Source organism: Castor canadensis, chromosome 17, assembly GCF_047511655.1.
Source record: "Castor canadensis chromosome 17, mCasCan1.hap1v2, whole genome shotgun sequence".
Lineage (NCBI taxonomy): Eukaryota > Metazoa > Chordata > Mammalia > Rodentia > Castoridae > Castor > Castor canadensis.
The window spans coordinates 17,582,642-17,598,134 of NC_133402.1; the positions used below are offsets into that span (position 1 = coordinate 17,582,642).

General features: G+C 41.0%; 1 protein-coding gene across 3 annotated transcripts in view; it reads left to right on the forward strand.

The window, feature by feature from the left end:
* Xpo6 (exportin 6) overlaps positions 1-15,493 on the forward strand; it is a 105,762-nt gene that overhangs the window by 62,427 nt on the left and 27,842 nt on the right. For 2 of the 3 annotated variants that reach the window (XM_020159483.2, XM_074059409.1), the window contains 4 exons: positions 3,606-3,715; positions 10,137-10,245; positions 11,488-11,580; positions 12,706-12,775. In XM_020159483.2, coding sequence (XP_020015072.2) covers positions 3,606-3,715; positions 10,137-10,245; positions 11,488-11,580; positions 12,706-12,775 — 382 coding nt within the window. The remainder of the gene's footprint in view (positions 1-3,605; positions 3,716-10,136; positions 10,246-11,487; positions 11,581-12,705; positions 12,776-15,493) is intronic. The other variant, XM_074059408.1, reaches the window with a different exon arrangement.

The following is a 15,493-nucleotide window of genomic DNA, read 5'->3' on the forward strand; positions in this document are numbered from 1 at the left end:
TTGTGTTTGAGCTCTGGTTATTTCTGTTTTGTCTGTGTCCTTGTGCAAGTCATTTTAATTTCCATAGATTTCCGTTTCCTCACCTAAGATGGTGGGCTGCAGGAGAGAGGTCAAAATCTTCACTGGTGTTTTATCTTCATGATTCTTTCACTGACCTTCTTTATGTTAGTTTTCCACTGAATGGGAAGTAGTGATTTCACATTTATTTATTATTATTACATTTATATATTGGGAAAAGAAATAGACATGTGATTAAGAGCACACAGTAAGCTTCTTTTGCCCTCTCTACCTGGAGATCATTGTCAGCTTAGTTCCCTCCTGCTCTCTGCACCTCTTAGGTAAGAACCTTTCTTTCTGGGTGCAAGCTGGTCATCTGAGGGATAGAAGTTCTTCATGTCTAGACAGAATGCGATTCTGAGCATCAAGCAGAGGGAGAAGGATCAGGAGCCTGTTCTGTCCCAATTTATTGTAGGAGAGACAGAGCAAAGGGAGGGGTGGCATTGTGTACCCTGGGTCTATGGTCTGATCATTGAGGAGTTCTTGAAGTGAGATTTAAGAATACAGGATTAAGTGGTCTGAAGAGCTTCAGATTCTCATCTCTTCCCTAACAGCATGATATTACTTTATCATAATCTTATTATCTGCAAAGTGGGAAAATATGTCCTTATCTAGAGGGTTATGATGAGTGTATTCAGTATTTTTGTCTTACTGCTAGAAAACATATTTTGAAAGAAGAGTACTAAAATAGAGAGGATGGTGCTGGTGTCTTTGTTAAACCATTTCTTATGTTCTCTTCCTTTTTCTGCATTCTTCTTTAACTTCAGTATTCTGCTTCAATCCATAGCCACTTCTCCCCAGGCACTGCCTCCACTGTGACTCTTGTGACTGTTGTTAGCCATTGAGCCTCTTGGGCGTCTGTATGAGCCTGAGACTTTTTTGCCTTTCTGCCCCCAGTCTTAATAGATCCTCACCATTTCCTTTGCAGCCGTAATGGTTCATTTTGCCCTTTCCTCCTAAAGCAGTGCTTGAGGTGGCAGGGCCGGGAGCACTCTGAACCCAGCTCATGGCACACTCCTGATTCTGCTCTTCAGCTGTTTTGTCATCTTGGGCAAGCCTTGAGCTACTGTGAAGAGCAAATAGGAGACCATTGCAGATTAATACGAAATGCCATGAGCTGCTTGGAAGGTATGAGAGGTAGTATTTGTTTCTTAAAGATAGCTGTCAGAATTTTTAAGGATTAGGAATCCCAGAATCCGAAAAGTAAATCTGAGGATAGATACATTAAAGACACTGGGTCTCTGAGGGCTTTTCATGTTTGGATGACTTGGAAAGTGAAGTTAGCCTATGCTCTTTGTGACTTACGGCCAAGGCCAGATCACAGGCAGCATGTGGGCCTCACAAAGGGGCCTGCGGGTCTCCATGTGAGTGGTGGTATGTCAGGTCATGCAATAGTATATATGCCTCCTTTTATTTTAGCAATAGACATTTATCCTCATATATGAGGCATATATGAGGACGTATAACTGTAAAGTGTTTGGTGTAGCCAAAACAGTTGGACTTCAGTGGTAGCTTTTCTCCAAAACACTTCCACCAGCATCTGATCTTCTTTTGAGGAGTTGGTGGGTAACTCAGGGAAACTCAGCGAGTTGAAGCCATGACAAGACTGCATCTGCTGAGTGGGCAAGTACAGTGGCCTGTCTACCCATGTCATTGTCATGTGGCTCATTCATTGGTTTTCCTGGCTCATTGTGTGTCATGGGCATTCTGGGCTTGCCAGATATGAAGCAGAGAGAGGACATAGCCACCTAACTTTTCTCGGGTTGCACTTGCCACGTTCTGACTGAGCTGGAGAAGTCTAGCTCTAGGCTTGTTCTTTGGGTTTAGGATGGATTTTAATTGGCATTTATTTATTTGCTTATTTGCTTGCTTGCTTGCCTATCTTATCTCATCTTATCTTATCTTATCTTATCTTTACCTTACCTTATCTTATCATTTAGTGCAAGGGGTGGAACCCAGGACCTGGCATATGGTAGGCAAGCTCTCCACCACTGAACTACATCCCTAATGGGTTATTTATTCATTTATATTTATTTATTTAACATTTTTTTTTAGTATGTGATAATTATACAGGGGATTTTGTTGTGACATTTCCATATATGCATATATTATATCCTAGTTTGTTTCATCTCCTCCATTACTCTCCCTTCTACCCCATTCCCCTTCTTACAGTAACTTCAACAGGTTTCAATGTCCCATATTCATACATACATAGAAACTGTACCAATCATATTCACTCTTCTTTATCCTCTTCATTTACCCTCCCTCTCCTACTAGTACCCTCCCCTTAGCATGGCCTGTTTTATATTCCTGTCCTTCATTGTGTCTTTCGTTGTTCAGTGGGGATTTTGCCTTGGTATTTTACCTGTAGATATATTGTGCTTAAATCAGTCCAGCACCCTCCACTCTTCTTCATCCCCCTTTTTCCCCACTACCCTGTATTCCTAATGGGTTTTTTAATTACAGTTTTTCTATTTGAGAGCTAAACTTGGGTGTAGAACTCTGATGGCATGCTACCTACCACCTATTGTTAGTTATTTCTTGGACATATTCCTCATACATCCTTGCAAACATCTGTATTTCCTTATGGATCAGAAAAAGAAAGAAATGATCCAAGAAAGTGGTGGTATTATTTCTTCCCATATCTGATCTTGCCCCCACATATAGGGTTCAGTGAAGCAGTCATTAGCAAAACCAAGGGACTACTGTATGTGGCCAGAATTGAGTGGATCTCTCAGATTGGGGGCTACATGTTGAAACTGGGTGTGTCTGGACAGTATGGTGCCTGGGTTTTGCATGAAATAGAACCTTAACACTCTTAAGTTAACAATAGTCCAGATTCTAGGATCTTGCAAAGATTTGCACTTCTAATCTTACCTGTTGTCCTTGTTTGACACCTGGTTTGAGAATACTGTTAGCCTGTTTGACACCCCCACTTTTCCAAATACACAGTATCCTAAGGATGTTACTTCATAGCTCCTTTCCATCTACGTGTAGGAATATCTTCAAATGCTTCCTTACATTCAAAGTGTAAACCTGTCATCTTTGAAGCCACTCTGACTTACTTTTGGTTATGTGGTGGTTTGTAATGCAAAGAGAGCATAGAGGGAGGGGAACACAAAGGGACCTGCTCCTGTCTGTGACCTTTAACAACTCATCTCTGGACCTTGATTTTTTTCTCTCTATAATAGATTTGAATTGAGTGTTCTGTGAGAGCTTTCTCCACACTATCTTACATGTTTAGATAGGTTTTCATCTTCTCCACACTGTCTCAGATGTTTAGGATAGGTTTTCATTTGGCATATTGTGTAATCAGTTTGTCCTGCCTTGTATCTCCCCATGATGTGTTCCATGGTGTCCTTGTTGTGTTAGCTTCAAAGGGGTCCAATGGTGAAGACTGACTAAAAGCCCCCAGTGGTGGTTACCAGGAAGTGGAGGGACCCTAGGCCTATGGTTTTACTGTTCTGGAGGAAGTAAACAGCGGTGTGTGTTTCTAAGCAATAGTTGCATTAAGTAATTTCATTGTCTGGATTTCTTTTGTATCATAGCCTACTCATGAAGGTTACTTCTCTTGTTTGGATATCTGGACACTCTTTTTGGACTATCTGACAAGTAAAATTAAAAGTCGTCTGGGAGACAAGGAAGCAGTTCTCAACAGGTAAACCTCAAACACTGATAAATAGTGATAGCCATTTTTGCCAGTTATTCCTGTGGCCTGAAGGGACACCCAAGCGGATAGACCTGCTCAGTGAGCCTAAGTCATGTAAGCTGTTCAGAAAGTAATGCCATTGAGCACCATCTTTTTTCTTTATATGTCTTATTTTCTTAGAACACTTTTTCTAATTAAAGTAATATATATTGTTATTTTTTAGGTATCATAATGCTTTTGTGTGTGTGTGTGTGTGTGTGTGTGTGTTTAAACTCTTGTTTTAGAGATTAAAACAAGTATTTATTGAATGAATTGATATGACACTTGGGATTTGCTTTAAAATAACCCACTGCGGGTAGAAGGGAAGTCATTGGGTGTATAAAAGAAACAGGGTTTCCCATGTGTCAATAATGATGTTACAGTTAGTTGGTAGGAACTTTGGGTTTATTATGTTCCTATTCCCTTTGCAGAGAAAAATTTCCTAAATTATGAATGTCTGTCATGAAAAAACATATTTATTTTCAAAATAGGAAAAGATACAGAAAAATATAAGGAAGATAAGCTATCCATAATCCTATACTTCAGAGATAAATACTTTTATACTTTTCATTATATTTTTTTAAACACAGAAAATGAGGGAAGGTTTGTTTTCCTTCATATGCTTTTCAATCCGTTTTTCTTGTTTACAGGCAGAAAGCATGCTTTCTGTGTAATAAATCTAGTGACACTGGGTGGGGAGAGGAGGAGGGAAGCTGGGGATTCAGCATGCTAGGAAAAGAATTATAGAATAGTAGAACTACAGGTAGGGAAAATATAGTGGCTGCTTTTCTTATCTATCTATGTTCCAGTCACATGCTGCACAGGCGGGCTTGAAGGAGGCACAGACCCTATGTTTGACATGGTAGTGTTAGAAGAGTTTCTCATTACACAAAACCTGATTCTTCCATTTCTCGGGCGCATAGTTTACGATCCAGCTTGTACTGGGTACTTTATCCACTTAGTTAAGGGAGTGCTTACAGTTTTCTTGTCTTTGCCTTGGCTTTCTTTGTCTTGTCTTTATTGATAAGAACCTTTTCAGATAAAGTGGGCACCAAATGTGAAAGCTGTTGAGTGGCTGAGGTTCTACAGTGGGGATGCCAAGACGGGCATCAGACAGCCCTAGATTTGAATCTTGGTTTTGCAGTTTTGACTTGCCTGTACTTGGAACCTTTGGTAGCTTTGTTTCCTTGTTTATAAAATGGTAATGATGCCGGTAGTTATTGAGACATTAATGGGTTAACATCTTTAGAATGCTTGATATATTGTAAATTGTCAATAAATGGCACCAGTGACTGGTGGCTGTGTTCGTCAGCTTTTTATTGCTGTGGCAAAATACCTGGCAAGAACAACTTACAGGATGAAAGGTTTATTTTGGCTTATGGTTTCAGAGATTTCAGTTCATAATCTATTGGCTGGACTGTGGTAAGGCAGAACATGAGCGACAGACAGACACACATATACACAGAGGCTGGGGTAAGACATAGCCTTCCAGGGCTTGACCACAGTGACCTACTTCTCCACCCAGGCTCCACCTTCTAATAGTTCATTTAGCTATGAACTCATCTATGGATTAATCCACTGATCAGGTCACTATTCTCACTATCCAGTCATCTCTCAAGGCCCTACCTCTGAACATTGCTGCACTGGGAACCAAGCCTCCAATCTGTGAGTCTTCGGGAGTATGCTTTATATCCAAACCACATAGTGGTGGAGTTAGTGAACATCCCTTCCCAGAAATGGGTTAAATGAAGGGAGATAGAGAAAGTCAACCTGGGAAGACAAGTTGGACTAGATCTGTAAAATCCTTTTCATTGCTGAGTTTTTATGAGTTTTTAAAATTCTAAACAGAATATTGGCATTCTAGGCTTAAGCATTTGTTCTTTTGTTTGAAAACATTACTTTGTGATTACAGAATAGCAGCTAAGTTGTCTGGTCAAATGTGGTTATGAGTAGGTTCATGCATCAGAAACCTCAGTATACAATAGTAGATCCTGTTTTCAGTGAAGTGGCCAACTTTAAGTACTTGTGTTTATCGTATACCAAGCAGGCATGTCCTTTGGTCCTGGGATTGTGCTTGAGATTTCTATCTAGAGATTGATACTCCTTTGTAGCTCTCAGGCTTGTTGAGAGAACTGAAGAAGTGAGTAGTATGAAAATGCTTTTTAAAGCACAGTCAGATGGAGTTGTAAAGAATATGGTTCACCTGAGAAAGTAAGTACACACTAGCAGATTGTTACTGTCAAGTGTGTACGTTCTTGCTACCTGTGCAGTGTGCAGATCATTTGTACCAACAGATGGATCAGTGGTAGAGTTTAAATTCCTTTTCTGCTTTGTGGTAACAGTGCTCTTGTCAGGTTATGTGCTAATCCCATCTTGCAAGGTGGATGTACTAATATTTTTCTTGCAGGATAGTTAGGATTCAGGGAATCATTGTGTGTAAACATCCAGGGATCTACATATATTATGCATTCAAATAGTTATGGTGTTGATGATGACAGCAGGAACAAGTAGTGGAAAATATTACTGCCACTTATCTGTGTAGTTATCAGAGTTATGTGACAAGGCCTCTGGACAGGCTAATGGTCTTTAGCTGACCTGCCTGCATGGGCATCTGATTTCACAGTCCTCTGTTGTTCTGGCTGAACACTTTAAACAGGAGGAAGTTTTCTCCCTGATTGTGTGGTTATTACCTTAACTAAGGCTTTATATTTTATGACTGATTTTGTTTTGTTTGCAGTATTGGGGATGGAACCCAGAGCCTTGTGCATACTGGGCTCTACCACTGAGCTACATCCGCAGCCCCGTGACTTATTTTTTAAAACACACACACACAAAACAAAAACATATAAACAAAAAGCACTTTTAACCTGCCTTTAAAAAACAAAAGCCCTTCAAAGCTGGTCTGTAGAGTATTGTTAAAGGTTGGTGCTTATCTTGTCAGACACCCTCTAGTGGTCTAAGTCAGTTGACTACAAAGAAGAGTGGACCAGGCAGCCCACTGGGTGAGTTGTGGCTTATGTAACCCCTTGCGCTATACATTTACCCAAGGGGGTGTGCTCAGAAGATTTCAAATGAAAGTTGGACAAGTTGGGCAGTCACTGCTCCACAAGGGCGCCAGTACTGGAGATGTGCTATTCATAGGTGCAGCTGGCAAAGAGCACTGGCTGCTGGTGACTGCCATGTTTCTTTTACCTGAGAGCATATAACTGTGTGTTTTTCAACTGGTGAAATACAGGTGGGTGCTTTTGGAATCATATTTGTGGCTTGCACCAGAATTTCAGAAGCGATTGATCTTGCAGGAAGTAGTCTGAAGTGTCTTCAATTGGAAACGTAGGTGTGGTTAAGTCACAGAGGCAGTGCTCAGTTCCTGTCCCTTGTGGTTTAAAGGTTTTGCATCATTTATCATCACAAAGTGTTAGGCATAATAGGCTACAAATTTAGAAACACAAAAGTACGTGGATTTATTTTTGGTCCTAGGAGCTTGGAAATTAGAACTGTGCGTGTTCCTTGCTCAGCGAGAATGCTGAGAGTTTCTTGATCAGAGCTAGTAGGACTTTAGAGAACTTGAATCCCAATGTTAATAGAGGAAGTCTGCTGTGACAAACCTTGCTGAAATGGTTGCTGATTGCCATTTTGAGGTGGTAGTAGGAAAGGCCTGGATTTCAGCCTCCTTTTTTTCTCATTTGTGCTTGAAGGAAGGTTGTGCCTTCTCCCAGCCCTTTAAGTGGAATGAGCCAATGTGTGTAAAGTACTGTGACTGGCATTAAATAAATATCATTAAATAAGCTCATTAAGTAAGTTTTAATTCTCTTGGCTGTTCTCTGCTACTTCCGTTTGTGCTCATCAATGTATTGGGAGTCACTTGTGTAGAAACTTATTTTTACAGAAAGATGAGGAAACCTGAGTGTGTGAAGCAACTCTAAAGTTATTGAGTCATGTCCTGTGAACCCCTTTGTCACAAGAATACTGGCAAGTGCTGGCCATAGATGAGCACAGGGATTTTGGGTGACATTACACTGGACTGTAAACAAATGTGGGTAGGCGTGAGAAAAGTTGCTGCTTTCTTTTGGAGTGGGCTGTGCTTTTAATAGAGGAAGTGCCTTTGTTACAAATGACATTTGATAAGTTAATAAAAATATTAATTGGGTTTAGAGGTTTAGTAACTTTTTAGTTCCCGGTAGGAGAAATTCATGCCCAGCCTATACCTGAGAGCAGGGGAATGGAGTCTTAGTTTAATTGAAAAAGCTATCCAGGACTGTGCTTCAGACCTTCATGGCTGTCTGGCTTATAGCTGTTTTCTGTGTTCTTTTTTATGTCTTTGCTTATTTGTTTACTCATCATGTATTTATTGGGCACCAGCATAGATCATTTTTTCTAATGCTTAGAATTGGTGAGGTCAGTTGGGCTTTTTCCCATTGTGTATGTACACATTTAACGCTGTTCTCCCTCTAAGCCCTGCTTTAGCTTTATCCAGCAGGCTTTCATATGTTGCATTTCATTTTAATTTGCTCTAAAATATGTTCTAATTTCTCTTGAAATCTCTTTGTTTAATTTCTAGATTTTGTGGGATTTTCTGTGTATTTTTTGATTTCTAGTTCAATTTTATTATGGCCTGTGAACACAGTTTGTATGATTTCAGTCTTTTTCCAAGTTATTAAGGTTTGTTTTATAACCTAGTCTTCTTGGGGACTATTGTGCACCTGGATTCTGCTGCTATTGGCTGGAGTGTTCTGCATGTGTGAGTTAAGTCAAGTTAGTTGACAGTATTACACATGTTTTCTTTATTTTACTTGTTCTGTCAATTGCTGAGAGATGTGGTTTCTCCAACATAATTGTGGATTTGTCTGTGCCTTCTTTCAGTTCTATTAGTTTTTGCTTCATTTATTTTGAGACTGATTTTAGCTATATGCACACTTAGTTTTTCTCAACGAGTCTATTACATGTTTGACTGTATGGGCTTATTTTAGTGGTTGTCATAAACCATGCCACCATATAGATTCTTTTACCCCCTCTCCTTTACATGATGGTCACTGGGTGTTTACATTCACTTATTTTGAAAACCTATCAAACCATGTTCTAATTTTTGCTTTCATCAAACACCCATATTTTAAAGATCCTAAGAGCAGAGAAATAGTCTATTATACTTATCAGTATAACAGTTGACAATTGCCAGTTCTCTTGCTTTTCCTTCTTGAAGTTCTAGGTTTCTCTCTCATATTATTTACCTTTGGTATTAGTCTGCTCAGGCTGCTATAACAAAATACCATAGTCCAGGTGGTTTAAATCACAGAAGTTTGCTTTCTTGCTATTCTGGTGGCTGGAAGGCCCAGATAAAGTTGCTGGGAGATTAGGGTTCTGATGAGAGCTCTGCAGATAGCTGGCCACCTTCTTGCTCACTAGCCTTTCTTCTGTGTAGACTGCAGCTCTATTGAATTAAGAGCTTAACCTTTATTACCTCTTTGTAGGCCCTATCTCCAAATATAGTCACATTGATGGATAGTATGTCCACATATGAATTAGGGTGAGGAGGGACACAGTTCTGTCCCTGACATCTTTCATCTGAAGAACCTCAAGGAAGATATTATAACAGCATTAAAGTTTGACTTCAGATTGGTATGTTGGCTGTCAAGGTCTTCTCATATTTTATATACCAAGTAATTTTTGAATCCTTTAATAGGCTGTTTTATCTACCAGCCTTATGCATAGGTATGGCTTCCATCTCCACAGCCACCTTATTGTCAAAGATTGATGCTTGGGTAACAGGACTTAGAAGTGGGATAGATTGGGCAACCAAAGCTTTACTAGAAGCCCTGCTCAATGACTTTTGCTTTCTCAAGAACCACCTCTATCTGTAAGGGAGGCTGCAAAATTTAATCTTTCAGTTGGCTGTAGTGCCAGTCTGAACAAAGGTAGCATTGAGACCCTATTTCAAAAAACAAAAGGACTGAGGGCATGGCTTACGTAGTTGAGTGCTTTCCTAGCATGTGCAGAGCCCAAGGTTCAATCCCCAGAACTACAAAGGGATGGGGTGGGAGGAAGAAAAAAAGAGAAAGAAAGATATATTCCATGCAAATAAGAGAGAGCTGGGCTAGCAATACTAAGACCAGACAAAAGAGACCCTGAAACAAAAATTTTTGCCCGAGATGAACACGAATGTTCTATAATGGTAAAAGGGTCATCCGTTAAGAAGATATGTGGTCCCTGAAACATAGTTAAGTATCTAAATACCCATGATACTGCTCCACTCACATGTCTTTGCCATGGAGTTTACATTCTTCTTGTGTGTGGTGATCCACTGTGGGCACTGTTTCTTTCATAGCGCAGGATGCCTCATCAACACATGAGGCTAAAAGCTTCTTTTTACCTGATGCTGAGTCTCCTTCCTACACAGGTACGAAGATGCGCTGGTCCTCTTGCTCACAGAGGTGTTGAATCGAATCCAGTTCAGATACAACCAGGCCCAGCTGGAGGAGTTGGATGATGAAACGCTGGATGATGACGTAAGCAGCACACCTGAACTGAGCCTTAATCATTGTTGCCTTGGGATAGAAATGAGAATGGAGGTTTAGAACCTGCAACTCTTCTCTAGAGACTTCTTAAATCAGAGCAGTCTTATGGTTTGAGTTGTTCATTTGAAATTTTTATCTCTATTTTGTCTCATTGACTGTAAAAATGCTTTATAGGCTTTTGTACCTGTGGGATTAGAAATCTAAGTAGAGAAAACATGTACAATGAGAAGTGGTTTAGTGAGAACTCTTGTTTTTTATTTCCCCTGCCTTGCACCCCCACCTCTGGTCTTTACCCTGGGCAACAAAGAGTACCTAACTGTATGCCAGTGGAAATAGTTAAAAGGGGTATTTCAATAGTAAGGCTAGAATGAATGGAGGTTTGAATGTATTTTATAAACTGATTTAAAGAATTAGCCTAGAATGTATATTGTTGCTGGTGCACCAACAATGATAAGAGAAAAATGTCCTAAGGGCATGTAACCTAGGCATGGAGGAGATGGGGGTGCTGTATTGAGTTTCTCTGAGCCTTAATTTCCTTATCTTCCCAAAGGGGAATGACAAGTCATACTAGCCTTTGTTGGCAGTTACTCGAGGCAGCATATGTGGCGGGGCTGGTTGCGTGCTGGGGTCATAATAGGTGCTTCGTAGACTTGACTTTCTCTTCTAGGAACTATGGTGTGGGCCAGTGCTTCTTAACCTTTTGCTTGGATGTGCGTCATTAACAGCTTATTGAAACAGATGCTGATTCTGGTGGTCTGGGGGTGGGGGCCACAGAGTTAGCATTGGTGACAGGCCCCCAGGAGAGAATGATGCTATGCTGTTCACCTGTGAACCATTCCTTGAGCCTTGCTGGTTTAGACAGTTACAGGCACAGAAACTTAGCCATGGACAGTCTCAGAAGTGGGCAAGTGAGTGATGCCTATCAATGGGATGAGGTAAAGGGCACCTGAACCTTTCACAGGTGGCCCTTCAATTCAGTCTTTGCCCCAGGGGAAGAGTGGGTTATTTTATGTGGATCATTTGTGTTCTGAGGAAGTAGCTTTTTATGAAATCAGTTTTTGGACTAAAACATAATTCTAACTTGGCATTTTTAAGGTGCCGAATAACCTGGTTCTATCATTTTCAGTTTCTTCAAAATTTCATGTCTGTGAGCAGACAAAGCAAGGGAATCCTGGCAGGGAAGAGGACAGGATTCTGCCTGCTGGAGAGCTGATGCCTTTGTTTCCTCCACAGCAGCAGACAGAGTGGCAGCGGTACTTACGCCAGAGCTTGGAGGTGGTGGCCAAGGTGATGGAGCTCCTTCCCACGCACGCCTTCTCCACTCTGGTAAACACCATTTGAAGGGGGATTGAAGCCACATGGCTCGTCTACCTGTCTCTTTCTCCTCTCCCTCACTTTTCTCAAGCCCTCTATATAATTTTTCTCCCTGTGCTGGTGGATACAGCCCAGGGCGTCATGAATGAATGCTAGACAAGTACTGTACACTGACCTTCACCTCCAGCCTCCCCCACCCCAGCTCTTTTTAAACAGCAAATAATAATTACCATAGCCAGACTTCAAATTTACTGTCAACTTGTGGAAGCTCTTAGACATAATATGAATTTTACAAATGCCTTAAAACAAGTAACATCAAGTGATGTGAAGGTGGCTAGGCCTTGCTGAAGAAATGCTATTTTATGAAACACTGGCTCTCTCTGCCAGTGTTTATGTGCTGGAATCTTTAGTTACAAGGATGATTTCATTAAATTCTTATCTTCCGCAAAGGCAAGCTTACTGGGGTCAGCTTTTCATACATGACCCAACTGCATGGTGTTCTCTAGTGGAAAGCACCATTTGACTTTGTTATCTGCCCTTCCTAGGCACTTACAAGGGGACCCCATGTAAGTCTTGCTTTTGTCTTACAGTGAACAAGGCAGCTTTAGAAAGAAAGACCCAGCTCTCGTTATTAAATCCTGGTTGCTATATGATCAAGGAAAACTTATTTCCAAATAATTTGGCTGGTCTTTTCATTTTGCCTGTAGATATTAGCAAGGCATATTTCTCTCAAGAGCAGGGATTTGAGTTCCCGTGAACTGAAGGGAGATAAGGCCTTGTCTCAGCGCTCTGGAAGGTGTATGTCACTTTGGAGCTTTGTGTCCTCTGCTAGGACTGTAATATTCATATCCCAGCATCCTTGACTTTGCACAAAAAAGAAATCAAACTCATATGTTGTTTTCCTTCTTAGTCTGGGTATTAGATGGTGGTTTTAGCTGTAGAATTTTGGGGGTGGAGGGAACACTGAAGGGGAGCCAGCCACCTCATCTTAGCTGCATGTAAAGGTTCTTGAAGAAAAGTTCTTGATCCAGACCCTCTTCCCATAATGTTAAAGTGCTGTTAAAACTTTCATTTATGATTTTTCTTTTTTTTTCCCTTTTTTTAAAAAAAAACAAATCCTTTTCTCTTTGTTTTTAGTTCCCAGTTCTTCAGGACAATTTGGAAGTTTATTTGGGATTGCAGCAGTTCATAGTTACTTCAGGGTCAGGTAAATTGATTTTTATTTTCAAATTTAACCTATCATTTAAAAAAAACTGGACTGACAGTAACTCCTGCCACTTATGACTTTCCCACTGCAGCTGCTCTTCCCCATGTCTCTCCCCACTTCTAAATAGACAAGTGTTTAAGAGTCCCTGATACAGAGAAGCTGTGGGGGAGGTAAACGATGAGGCTCTGACATTGATTTCCAGAGAATTTGGAGCACAGAGCTGACTGAAAATCCTACAGTATTTCCTTATGTCCTTTCAAATAGCAAATATGTTGGAAAGAAAATGGCCTTAGACCTTTCTTTGATGGGCTCCTTCTCTGGTTTGTAGGACCAGAAGGACAGAGGAGCAGATCCAAGCAGGCAGTCAGGGTACAACACCCCACTCAGTTGTTCTCTTCTACTGGGAGTGGCCTGCAGGAGGCGCTGCCCACAGCTAGCTGCAAAGGCTTTGGGCTGCACTTCACAGGTCTCCTGCTTGGGGTGTAGGGTTAGCACTTTGATATTTTGCTGATAATATTAATAATAGCCTCCGTTTCTCAGGCACTCATTACATGCCAGGTGCAGTGTTGTTTCCTCACTGTCCTGTGTGGTATACCCATATTTTACAGAATAGGACATGATGTTCAGAGATGGTAATTTACCCAAGGTCACATGATTAGTGCTAGTTCCAACAAGGTATAATAGGGAGTGATGAGAAGGTGCCATAAGTGACATTCATTTTTTGATGGCTGAAAACACCAGTATTATAAAGTCCCACGTGTGCTTCCTGCCCTGCCATCTCCTCTGCCATTTCACATCGCTCTTCCTCATGGTGTTAACTTGTAGGAGGTACGCCTGGACCTTCAGTCCCACTGTCTTGTCCCTATTGTTTCAGCCTGGCACCATGCTGGCCAGAGGGCAGTAACTTCGTGGGCTAGCTTGTCATTTGTGACAAGATCTCCATAGGGCCCCTTTCTGAGACTGTCGTTTTTGGTGGCCCCTGACTGCTAGTGTCCATGACTATTAGCTTTGAAATAATCCACTGGGCCTCAGGAGGCTGATGGGACTTGGCATGCCTCAAGTCCTGACCCTGACTTTGAACAGCTTACACAAACTTTGAAAAGGAACTTTTCAAAATAAACATGCCTGTAAAATGCCTGTCATCACTAATGAAAATCATTTGACTGTACAATATATCCAGATGGTCTTTTCCTCAGGGCCATTATTCAAATTAGAATGTATTCCAGACCCCAAGGGCGTTATTCTTTTTTTCTTTTTTAAAGACAGGGGCTTGCTGTGTACCTTAGGCTGGCCTCAAACCCACATGTCACTACAATTCTTGATCTTCTAAAAAAAAAAAAAAATCAAATGAGTACCCCTGCTCCCACCTGACTCCTCAGTTTCCTGTTGAGTATTGTGGTTGACCTTTTTATGCCGTGTCCAGTCTGTCCTTAGGTGAAATGCAGTGAGTCCTTAATCCTCCTTCTGCTAAGACTAATGATAACTCAAGAGCTTCCCATTCTTGATGGATAACGTGATGTATTTTTCCCTAAGTCAAATGTCATATACCTGTCCTCATTGAAGCCCATTTACTGGCATTTTCACAGAACACTTGGCTCTTCCAGATCATTTAGAAATCACATTTCCAGTACTGATCCTTGGTGCCTGTTAAGTGGCAAAACCTCTCAGGCCAGAAAAATACTTATTTCCTGTTTTAACAGGAGCTTTCTTATCCAAGATGAAGCATTCCCCCATGCTTTAGTGGCTGAGAAGCCAAGTTTTCAATGCAAAGGCTATTAAAAAATTGAAATTGCTGAGTACAGTTTGTCTTTGGTTCCTGTGAACATTTGCCCCTGCTATATTGGTCAGACTTACTGGCTCTCAGCAGAAACCATTTTTTCTTTTCCCCTCATAGGTTGTAGCCTCTTCTTTTATTTGCATTGACCTTCTAGCTTAGCCTTTGACTTTTTTCCCCATTATCAGTGCTGGGGATGTAACCCAGGGCCTTGAACATGCTAGGCAGGTGCTGTACTGTTGAACTATACCCCCTAGCCCTTCAGCCTATCATTCTGAGTCTCACCCGGGATCCTGTGTAGGTAGGAGTCAGGCATAGTTCCTTCCCTTTTCTGTTATTGTGATCATTGGTGACAATTGGGTGTATTTTTAACCTATAAAGTTGTCACTCAGCTGAGAAACACCCCGCCCCCCTCAGTTTTGTTAGAGCATTCACATTCAGAAGAGTTGGAATGCTTACCATTTCCTCTGCACCACTGACCTTGTTTCTGTTTCCTCATGTAAGACCAAACCAAAACATTTCTGTGTCTGTGTGGCATATCAGTTCCCTACCTATCAGTTGCTTTGTGCCTCTTTTGCCCCCACCGGTCATCCTTGCTTTCACTGTCTTACTGTTTGTGAGTTAAGAAACCTATCATTGCTTGTTCTCCTTATATCCATTTTGTGTTTGGCTTTGCTACTCCTCGCTGACAGCTTCCCTTAGCTATAAGTAACCCCTTTTACTTTTTTAGTTAGCCATGCATACTTTTCCTGTCTAAGAGATTGTTTCTTCTACAACAAATAAAAATGTTAGATTTACATTCTTTGTTCAGCTTGGGTTCATTTATAATTGGTTCTGTTAGAGCCGTTCATGGGATGTGATTTAGAGCACATGTAGGCTGCTTCAGGATGACTTGGTTTATGAAAGAAGGGACATTTTAAAAGTCTCTCTAAACCTATATGTTG